The sequence below is a fragment of the Corapipo altera genome, unplaced genomic scaffold, assembly GCF_003945725.1.
Source record: "Corapipo altera isolate COAL_440 unplaced genomic scaffold, ASM394572v1 0, whole genome shotgun sequence".
In the NCBI taxonomy this organism is placed as follows: Eukaryota; Metazoa; Chordata; class Aves; order Passeriformes; family Pipridae; genus Corapipo; species Corapipo altera.
The window spans coordinates 9,918,260-9,930,407 of record NW_020884872.1 but is presented as its reverse complement, the minus strand read 5'-3'; the positions used below and the strand labels follow the sequence as shown (position 1 = coordinate 9,930,407).

The 12,148-nt window shown below is 32.7% G+C and overlaps 1 protein-coding gene across 11 annotated transcripts in view; it reads right to left on the bottom strand.

Moving 5' to 3' along the window:
• The window catches only part of DMD (dystrophin), a 918,699-nt gene that overhangs the window by 540,952 nt on the left and 365,599 nt on the right, over nucleotides 1-12,148 (bottom strand). For all 11 annotated transcript variants that reach the window (XM_027636380.1, XM_027636395.1, XM_027636430.1 and 8 more), the window contains one exon: nucleotides 8,661-8,811. In XM_027636380.1, coding sequence (XP_027492181.1) covers nucleotides 8,661-8,811 — 151 coding nt within the window. The remainder of the gene's footprint in view (nucleotides 1-8,660; nucleotides 8,812-12,148) is intronic.

The following is a 12,148-nucleotide window of genomic DNA, read 5'->3' as shown; positions in this document are numbered from 1 at the left end:
TAAATATCTAATGTTGTTCTGAAATTCTGACATAAGCTTTACTAAAACAATATCACCCTTTTCTTTTTTCTTTCTTAGTTTTTAATTTTAGAAAGAAAATTAATTGCATACACCAAGGCAAGCCAGCATGATGTGAGCAACAATGTGAGAAAAAATTTCTCCAGAGAGCTCTAAACAGCACAAAAGAGAGAAATAGATTCTAGCTAAAATCTTTTCTGACACGTAAGTGTTGGTCATGAAGTATTCGATAACTTTTTAACACCACAGGTCAAATAATTTTAAAGAAAATACTTTTTGGAAAACCATTACTTCAGATTTTTGGATTTCTTTTAAGTTTATATGATTGAACTCTCTGATTTTTTGTTAGTCTGTCTTCTACTCTAACCTTTCCCCACATATTCTGACTACCTTTAAACAAATTTGACAGAAGATTAGAATTATAAAAAATGATGACATTTTATAATTTATTAAAAAAACCTACAACCAAATAAAGAAAATAAGATAGCATTGGTCAGTAATGGGGGAACAGGTGTAGTGTGCAGACCTTAAAAACAGCTGGGAATTCACACCAAAAAAATCTTGTAAAGCTCCCTATGGTGGAAAACATTTTAACTGGAACTTACAGATAACTACAAAACACAAAACCCTAGGAATCCTAGCTTCAATACTTCTGGTGTTCAAAGAACTTACTGGAAATACAATTAATTTAAATATTTTTTAATTCTCTTTTACTACATGCAGTGAATCACTCAGTACTGTGGCCAAATGTCTTGTCCAATTAAGAAAACATATTTATTCCAGCATGAATACATTGCTTTGTAATACATTCTGGCTATCATCAGTGCTGGTTCACTAGTACTAGTAATCCCTGAATATTCAAAATCTGATGAAATAGGGATTCAAGGGAGAAAGTAGCTCACTTGAAATAAAGTAATTCTTTAATATTTTAGGTTCTTATGTTTTCATGACAGCTTATCTTTGATTTATTTAAAAAAAAAAGCAAAACAACCGAATAAAATTTAACAATAAAATTGTAATTCAATTTTTGTCTGAAGGTAACACACCCAGTCCTGTAACAGTTCACTGTCAAATATTCTGGGTATCTCAGAAAGGCCAGGTGACATTCACCGTAGGAGTTTCTATTTTTCTTCTTGGTCTACAAAGGAAGATCAGGATTATCAGCTCAAATACTGATGCCTACTCTGGACCTGATTTGGTGCGATGAATCTCGCATCCAAATATTAAGTAGGAAAAAGGTATGTTGAAAGTTTTCTGTGGGATAGAAGTAAATATTTTATTTAAACAACTAAAGCATGTTATCACTATATCCATGCCTGCTACATTCTCTCTCTCTATAACATAATACCAAAGAAACAAATGAACTGATATGTTTATACAAAATGAACAATAAACATTAAAATAGTCCAGCCAAAAAGTCCATTTTTCAATATCTATCCAACACTGGTCAAACCCATGCCAAATTCCCTTGACACCTCTTTTTATATTAAGAAACAAACTAACACCTCTACAAAGGTGTCTATAAGGTTGTCAGTAAAGAGGAAGTCACTGTAAAATACCTAAGCACAAAAGACAACAACTTGAGAAAAATTGACATCCAAAATTAGGATATGTAAATTTAGCAAAAGTATTTTTTAGACAGTTTAAGGGCAGATGCTGATCCTTCGCTGTCTGCTGTGCATAAACATTAGGGTATTCATAATGCAGGTTTTTATAATGCAGGTTTTTATAATGGAGGTTTTTTAAAAACAGTTCACTTTTTGAAGCGAGATAACTTTAACCTGCTGACTTGTCCAGCATGCTTACTATACAGCTTTACTTTATGGCTTCAGACTAAAACAAAATGGTAATGAAAAGCTGGACAGAGTTTGCAAAATCTGTTGGGATGAAAAGTTCTAAGATTAACAAAGCTACACATGAAAAGCATCAAAGCAAGACCTAGTTGTACTAATTTATATAACTAATATGTATAGAAAGTTATTGCCCAGGAGTCTTACCTTTCCCTGATTGTTTTACGTAAGCACTTTTAATGGTTAGATGTAGAAAGACTCCCAAGCTGACCAGTCATTAAATGACAGTTCAAATCTCATAAATTATCTTATGTTCATATCTATGCATGGACACCTACAGAATTAATTATATGTCATAGTGATCTCTAATGCAATGTGAGATGTACTTTTAAAAGACTTATGGAAGCAAATCAGATAAATGTTTTGTTAGGTAAAAGAAGCAATATCATCCTCCTTCAAAGTAGTAATTTATTTAGTCATTCACTTCTAAGGCATAGTTCAGTTAGCTACTCTATTTACACCATAACAAAAGCATTAATAAATTTGCTGATTTTGAAGTGTATTATCTGTACATGTCACTTATCATAAATGTCCAGATTAGCCCTGACACTAAGACAAATTCATAAGTATGAAAAAATTGAATCCTTCATTTCCTTTATTTTTTATACAAGAAAATGCTTGTGGAATGGGTATAAACCTCAATCTCTTTCCCAGATCCCCATGTCCTAGTACTCTATAATGACTTGAACTAATGAGGATAAACTCCCCCAAACACCGAGGCAGTTACAGTCAGATACCAGGACACTTGACTGATCCAGTCCGAGAATATTGTTTTCTCCAAGACAACCTCCCCCCCCCATTTAATAATTTTGCTCATGTATAAAAATTAGGTCACTCTGCATTTATGTGTTCATAATGAAATGTTTGAAAAATGCATCCTAATTAATTACTTAAAAGATTTAATTCAATTTTCAGAATAAACAATGCCAGGATTTACAATAAAACCTAAATATAAGCAACAAATTTTCATCTAATGGTGCAAGAGTAGGCAGAACTGCATAAGCAACTTTAAACTTATTATTTCCCATAGTCTTCAGACATTTTAATGTCCCACTACTAGCGGTAAAAAATTAATTAGAAACTTTTAATAGGATACAGTAAATTAGAAATTAATTGTGTGCAGTAAAGAAGAATTAAATAACTGATATATTTGTGAAGTAATACTTCCTATAGATTGAAATAATAAGAAAATATTTTTACTACAAATTCTGGATAAACTATTTTAGTATTTCATCACTTCCAGTAGTAGTAGTAATAAAGGTCAGGAGCCTTTCAACAGTAAAGAAAGGTTTAGGGCTTATGTATACAGAGAAGTGAACAACTTATTAAGATTACAGTATTATTTAATATTGTGCTTAGCATAAGAAAGAAGGAGTAACTATTTTACTCCACTTATTCACTTGAACTCTTTCCATTGCTGATTGCACTTCAGTGAAGAAAGGCCTATGAATTTGTTTTTAACATGAGCTTAAACCAGAAAAAGAAGGATTTTGCTCAGCTAGGGTCCAGGTATCTGATGCAAAGCTCATGTATATTATTTGAAACATTTGTACTGAGACCTTAGAAACTGGACAAAAGACTGAAATCCATGGGATATCTCTAAATCCATGTGTTCTTTTCTTAGGGGCAGTCACATGATGCACTCAGAGGTGTTTGAGAGGAGGGCAATACTCAGTAAAATCAGTAATCTCTGAATAAATGATCCAGTCAATAGCTAAGTAAGAACTGATGGCATTCATGTAGGCCATGTTTATAACATTTTAGTGCCTAGTCTAGAACATTCAGTCGAAGTACAAAGGATGTGTACAACTGTAAGATGAACATTAAAAAATGAAATTAACAAAACAAAACAAAATAAAATAAAATAAAATAATTACAGTAGAATCTGTTTTCAATGTAACAATACTGGATAGTGTGCTTTTGGTATTTATAAAATATTAGCCAATAATACATTCCTACCAGATATATGTCCTTCCAGATATGCCCTTGTAAATGAAGGACATTGTAGTATGTACCTTGATTGTTCTAATCATTCTTCTAAACCAATGCTAAATTGTTTTTTCATTGTTTCCAAGTTTATATTTTCTCTTACTTATAGAATCACTAAGCAAACATAGAAATCTCTTGGACCAGAAAGACTATTTTGCTACTTTTTTTACAATTTATCTGAAAATACTTCATATCACTAAGAAATGGTTGTCAAAATTGAAGCAGGTGGAACAAAATTGTACTGTTTGAATCCAAACTACAACAAGAAGAATCAGAAATTGTTGGCATAACCTATATCAATCAGTAAAGCAGGAAATAAATCTAAAAATACAAAATCTAAAACATTAAAGCCAAAATTATTATATATAAAAAGTATTTTTACAAGTTTTAAATTTGGGGGAAAACAGAGTAAACTATCAATCCACTTACCACTGTGCTTTCATGTGGTATATGAGGCCTTGAGCACTGAAATACTTTTATTCTCTCCTATACTCTGATTGCATGTACTCTATTCCAGAAATAACTGTTTAAATTCAATGGTTATTAAACCATCAATATCCGTATAATCCAATTTAGCTATAAAAGAGAGAAATTATTAGCATGACCATGACTTTCAGCACTGAAGCCTGGATTCTTGATATCTTCTTACTTTAAACATCCACAAGACAAAAATATAATGTTCCTGATACTATGGTGCAACAGAAAGAAAGTCTAGAGAAGGTATGAGTCATTCACAAGCCTTTTGCAGGCTTGGATGAGTACTCTAAAATGCAAATGCTGGACAATTCAACATATGAACAATTTGAGAACTCTAATTTACAAGCAATTTCTATATCTACAGTATCCTCAGAAAGCTGAGTATAATTAATAAAGCTATCACTCAATATTTAAGGTCCTCTGAGACCTTAAAAAATAGATATAATTATCATTGATATCTATGCCTGCAAATTAAAAATTTGAAAAATTAATAATTATATAATAACAACATTTTTAAATAATGGAGTTAAGAAAAATAAAGTCCAGATCTTGCCTGTTTGGTGGAAACTACTCATCACTGACCAGTAAGAATAGTTGAATATCATGAACACAAAGAAATTTCTTCAAAATTCAGACCCAGTACCTAATTATTTTGCTATTGAAACGGCACCATCTAAAATAATAAAATAAACTTGCAAACCACAAGCAGATGCAAAATCTAAACTATAGAGCAATTTCTAATACGAATGCAAAGAGCAAATATTCTGAATGTTCTACATTTTTAAAATAACAATACTATTTTAAAGTTCCCAGGTAATGATTCAGGATTGTAACCTCAGAGTCTAGTTCTGAAACTGTTACGGACTTCCTCTTTTTGCATCTGTCTATTTAGCATTTACCTACAACACAAGAACAACTTCCCCAATACTAAACCTTGTTTGCTTCTTTGCTGCATTCTAACATATTTTTTGTTTGTTTGTTTGTTTGTTTTCTCATATGAAATGGAATGTAGATTGGGCTGCAAGGCAGGCCACAAGAAAAAACATGAAATAAAAAAGTTTAGATAGATGATGGAAAATTCTATTCCAACATTCAGCCATGGTAAGATCCTACCATAAAATGCAGCACCTGAGCTACCTTGTTGATGATACAGATGGTATTTCAGTTTGGATAATAGTGTGCTATTTTGAGAACTCATGTTCCAGAAAGAGGAGTAGGCACAGGAAATAAGAGTCAAGTTGTGTAGCTACCATTTGAAAGCAGATTAGAAAACTGTGGCTTTAGCGTACTGACTGAGATCCAATAGGGAAAATGACTGCAGCCTGTGAGAACAGGAGGAGATAAACATCAGGGAGTAGATAGAACTCAGTCCTGGTATAAAAATAAACAAACTAAGTGCAAATGCAGGAAGTTGAAGAAGTCACAATCTCCAAGCATTAAGGAGTAGAGAGACAGAAGAACCTTTCCATCACAATAATGAGAGCAAAAAAAAAATCTTTAAGTAATTTCAAGACACACATCCAGATGTTTGAAAGGGATTATATGTGCTATCTGTGAAACATCCTTTTAAATCCTATTTCTCCTAATCATAAAAAAAGTCAATTAGAATTTCTTAAAAAATAAAATGTGGTATTTCTCCTCAACACCACACGTTCTGCTCTTGGAAAGTCTCAGTGAAAAAATCACTATAAGAGTATTAAAGTATTCATGACCTGAAATGAAACAATTCTATTATTATATTTCATTCACATCATATATAATGCATAAATGTTGTTTAATATCATGCCATTGTGCAGCAAAACGGAACACACCTCCCCTTCCCAAATAAACCTAAAAGAATGTAATCACCTTTTAACCTATATTAACATAATCACCTAATCATACTGTTGACTGTTTCATTTTATATTAACATTTGACTCTGTGTATTTAATGAAAGTTAATGAACACATTAATCTCTGCTTTTCCAAAGTAGTCCTACTTAGAAATAGCATTACACTTCTGAATGTTCTGTATATTTTTTTTCCTAAAACAGTTCCTTGTTGAATACCAGATTATTCACTTGCTTGTGAAAGCATTTTCAAACAAATCCTGTTAATTCTGAATATGGTTCACTAAGCAGCATGATCTCATTAATAAAACAAGTTGCTACTCTAGTAAATCAAAATGCTCAGCTGTTTTAACTGTTTACCTAATGGAAATTCTAATTATCTCTTCAGTCAGCCTCACAGAAGCCTAATACTTTTGAAACAAGACCCAGTAAAATAAAGAGCCAATGAAGAGAATGGGAACAGTGCAACTTCAGACTAAGGAGTCTGTCACAAATAAATATTAACTAACATTGGGTCTGCATTCTTCAGGTTAATTGGAATATTTTCACACCGTGTGAATTTTCATTAGAAAGGTACTTTTGTGTGTCATACTGAACTAAAAGAAATGTTTGAGTGACAAATTCATGAGTTCATGGGATTTCTAACACAAGGAGAAAAGGAAGAAAGAGAAAGCTTGACGTACCGCAAAAAGAAAATTCCATTCTGTAAACATATATTCAAAATGTTCTCATGTATTGCACAAGAAAATAATAAATGGATAACGGATCAGAAGGAGGAGGCTAGGTCAAAGGGAAATGTAGAACGGAAGCAGACTTGTTCTACACATAAGTTTCTGCATAACAAGACATTCTCCCAGGGTCTTTCAGTGTGATGTTCAGTTCTGTATGAAATTCCTCCTTAATGAAGGCAAGAAAACAATGCTTCTAATCTGCTGAAACTCTGAAATGTGCTATTCACCCAGTGAATTTGTAACATCTATCATACACCTTACCTTGATCTGGGCACTCTCAAAAATCAGCCTCTTCTCAGAGAGAAGATATTGTTTTAGAAAGGAGTTAGAAAAAAAGGAGACAAACTCTTTTATGGATCTAATTTTTTTTTGTAAATGCTCATTTGAAGCTGCTCAAGGATACAAGCATAGTGTCATGAAGGGTGATGGAGCAGAGGCAAAGCACAGAAGAAAGGGTAAGGTTTTGTGACACAGTATTACCATTCATCAAATAGACACACGTGTTTTCCAAAAAACACTTAAAACTGTGGGTCAGAGAAAGTGAGTAGAAATTTCAGCTACATGTGAATTTTGCTACCTTTTACATACACAGTGAAGAGCAATTTTAATCCTTTGACATTCTATTTTGTCAGCCAGATCTTAGGCAACTTTCTTCAGTGTTCATTGATAGCAATTTGCAGAAAAATATTTACCTACTCTTTTAACTACTTCGGCTTGGTGTGTTACTTAACAGTTGCACCTTTTTTTTATACTTGTACCATATGATTTTGTTTCCTTTTCAGTTCAGCAGTTTTAGTAAAGAAATAGTACCCTAATTCTTAAAAAAGTTGTCTTTAAATATTAAAATTCAGAAGACATGATTGATTTTTTTAACTGTAGGCCAAAAAGTAGGTTAGTGTTGCATTCAAAATAAAACTCCACCTTTAATAGTAGACAGACCTAACTTCTTTCAACCTGAAATCCAGGAATTCAATCCATCAATTCAAATGTATAAATGCCAATAGTTTAACAGATTTTGTTTCTTACACACAAGAAGTAATTTATAACCTGAATCCAGAGTTTAGTGAAGTCATGTTATTCAGCTGAAACTATCTCCTTACAAAACATCAGTTTAAAATTAATTCTTCATACCTATTACCATTTCAATCACATAACAAGGAAATGAAAGAAACTAAGAAACCAAGAAACCAGAGTTATTTTCCTTATGATGCTCAAAGAGCTTGCAAGATGAAAAGCATACCAATTAGAACTGGACAAATAGGAACTAAGTGGCCATTCTGTCACACTGTATTTCACAAAAAAAAAAAAAATGGCAAGCATCTTCAAGGTTCTTTGATTAAAACATGAAACAGGCAAAATAAGCAATACTTGCAAGACATAGTTCATGGAATATCTCTTGTACAGCTCAATGGTTAATCACATTTCTTCCAAAAGATTTTAAAATCAAGGCTAATACTTCTGCTGGTCATAAATATCAAATGGAAATTAATGAGTATTTAAAATAAAGACCAAACAATTATGTAACTACGGAAGCACCACAATATACCATGTCATCCAATGTCTTACTTCTTGTAAAAATGTATCTTACAACAAATTTGTGAAAATTCTTAGTTAACCAGATAAACAGAAATATCTGACCAAAATTGTCACTGGCCACTCAACACTAGAAATCATCCTTAAATGAACTGCAAAACTATACAGATTACCCAGACCTGTAAACTTCTTATACACAGCAGAAAAGTAGGAAACAGGTTAATCAAATCATACCTGGATAAATTGCTTGGTTTTCACATGCCCCACGTCTCCAGCCTCTATCTGTGCTCTTGCCAGCTTCTCTTCAGTTTCAGTTAGCCAGTGATTAAAGCTCTTCATGTCACTATGAAAAAGTTGCCACTTTGCCAAAGATTTGTCAAACCGTCTGCAAGTATAAATGGAAACGAAATAACAATCTATTGACACTTTATTTATTGACTGCAGAAAAAAAAAAGAAGAGAGTAGTGTTGGATGTCTCAGATTAAAATTGGTGTGATACTGATGGCACCATGTATTGACATTTATAAGAGTTATATCAAATAGAAACATCGTAGTACTTCTGAACAGTGAAATTATCATTAAGAAAATGCAAAAAAAATCAGTGTTTTATAAATTTTTAAATCCTTGTCAAGAAAATGCAACTTTCTTCAAATGAATTTCTTTTTGTTTTGTGTAAAGGGACCCTTTATTAAACCCTTTTTTTAATATATGTTTAACTTCGAGTGTTTGATAGTTATGCAAAAAAAAAAAACAACCTAAAAACCAAAAAGTCCTGAAATACAAGGATGACTGAAACAAAATTAAAATATTAAAATATAGAATTTTGTACCACAAAAAACCAGAGAAATGCTACTATCATGTCTGCAAGTCTACAGCCCACTACATAAAGCACCAGGTAAGTACTTCCAGCACTTTGAGAAGATCTGACCTACTTTTGTCTAGAGTGACTGATGTACCTTCTGTTTCAAGACCTGTTTGCCTTGGCCAGTGGCAAGTACTAAAGAAATGAAATTAAGACAAAATTCTACGGGTTTTTTTGCAGATGGCCTATGTCTTAAGAACTTCAGTTATCCTATGTTTTGGATTGGTGCCAAAATGTAATCACTAATCAGAGATTAGCCAGAATGTTTTATTAGCAGATCATCATTAAACGTGCTACTGTTGTTTAGTTTAATAATCCTCCTTTACAGGATTATAATAGGTTTTAGGGTGTACTTAAAGGATAAAAACAAAGATGCTCAATTATTTTTTAGGAGGTAATCTGGTTCTCTATGGAAAAACTATATGATTGTTTGAACATTATGGCATTTAATTCACAAAATAAAATCACATTACTGTCAGGGAATACATATCATCTTTTCCATTGTACTGATGATTTTTCATTTTTTAGAAGAAAATATAATAACCAAACAGACTATTGACCTGGTTAAAAATTGTAGTCACTCATCTAACTTACTTATTAAAATGACTGCGATCATTTATCATGCTTCTCTCAATTTATTGTTCAAAATGAGTCAAACCATAACTGAAAGGCACATTATAAGCATTTCTTCAACTAACTTATTCTGGATTAAAAGGGAAAAACTTACATTTTTAAAAAAATCACCTTGAAAATAAAATTTAAATTTCCATTTCTTTTGGTCCAGTATGGTCTCTCATTTTGGACACTACATTAAAAGAGCTTTCTTCCTGTTACTCAGAAAATGAAATTACTCTTCTCAGCATGATGAAGTTTATCAGCAGCTTGAATGCAAAAGTTCAAGTAGGGGGTGATATTAGTATGACTGAATTTGCATTTCTGCACTTGCAAATTGAATCTAGCATCACTCTCCATTCTTCCTTCCTTTGCTTTGGGTAATAAGTGTTGCAAGGAGAAGAAAAAAGTTGCAACAAGAAGATACTTCTATTTAAAGTTTAAAAACTAGTGCTTCTTGCTCATTATTCTGCTTATTTCTTATTATTCTGTTACTCTCAGAATAATAAGTATAAACCAGTGCTAAAGATCAGTAAAAAATACAGGGGATTTATGGACAGGTAAAGCCACTAAAATTAAATGCTCTTTCAGAGATTAAATACTTAAATACTGTCACAATGATAAGAGCAAATGCAGTTGTTGCTGCAGTGGTAGATGCTGGTCTACTTGAAATGGGGTGTGAAAGCGGACATCACCGTGCAGCTTCCTGCTCACACTGTTAGGAAATACTCACCCCGAGTACACCTAAGTGAGAGCTTCCCTAGCTAAATCTGTATTGTACATCTGCTTACACACAGCACTACTTCAAAAAGCATTTTAAACTTTAAAAGCAAAGAGGCTTTTGTTTGTTTGTTTGCTTGCTTGTTTTACCATTTGCAATCCTGTTACCAGGTGGTAAGTTCAAAACCCACAAAAGGAGAAGGCTAATTAACTACCAACGCTGAGCAGCTAATCTGCTGAAGCCTTGGAAAAGTAGAATGCAGAAAAATCTCATAAGAGAGCACTATTCTGAGGATTATGAAAACTCAGAAAGTATATGCCTGCCTCAGGAAACCCAAGCACAAAATCTGAAAGATAGGAAGGTGACATTACAGCCTTGTATATTCTTACCTAGGGATCTCCCCTTGTTTGCCACCAGGGACAAGTCATTCAGCTAAAATAACACAGTGTATCCATTCCTCTGTATCTTTATCTACTCAAACTCTTTTCCTTTGAGAGGCATGAGCCAAAATGGTTTGGATAACAGGTGATATTTGGGCAGTATTTCCTTTTTGATATGTCCTTCTCTCTGTGTTTCTAGCACATGCTCAGTAACAAGATGCCAAGAATTAGGTTCTGGACTAGACTGTGTGACTTGTATACATTGCAAAACACATAAGAACTATACTGACTTATTGCTTTGATACAGTAAAGTAGCCTTTTCTTCTAACTTGAGTATGTTAGATTTGACAAGTGAAAAACCACTGGTTCACCAGCCTAATTTTTTCACATATGTACTGACATCCCAGCAGGAGCCATGTTAAGCAATGGTTTGTGAGAACAATTTCATTTTATCATAGTATCACATAATGGATTTATTTTGCCTCTGGAGAGCAAGAAAGAAAAAAAAAATATACAAAGACAACTGCCAAGGCAATATATAACACAATTTACATTAGAGTCATAAAAATATTGGTGCTTTCTTTCCCTCAAAGATTATCACTCTTTTAAACCTTTGGACCTGAATTTCTGTAAGTAAAATTTAATATTCTTTGGCAGTATTGTACATGATATTGCACAAAGATTTACAGATGCCAATTTGGATATACTGTCAGTGGAACTCTAAACTCTCTATACAAAGGGATTGAACTTGATGTTCCATGCCCCAGGACTGGTGTTTCTAAGAAGCCATGTAGAGGTGGAAGGAAAGGCCTTTGAAAACAGGAAAGTCACAAACATAAGATGGGTTACAAAAGTTTGTTAGATTGTTGTTGTAAACCAAATCTAAATTTTGCATGTGTTTCAAATAAATCCTTGATATTTTGACAACATTCCTTGATAAACTAGGAAACCCACTTTTATGATACATTCTGCTCTAGCAAAACTTCACAGTGAATTGACCCACACTAAAAAGAATGCTACTTATACACTTTTCTAAAAGTCATGATTTCTGTAATGAAAACTATTATTATACAAGACATGTGCTTTATTCATCATATTGGAAAAACATTCCATAAACTTCATTTCTATACTGTTGCTAAACAATGTA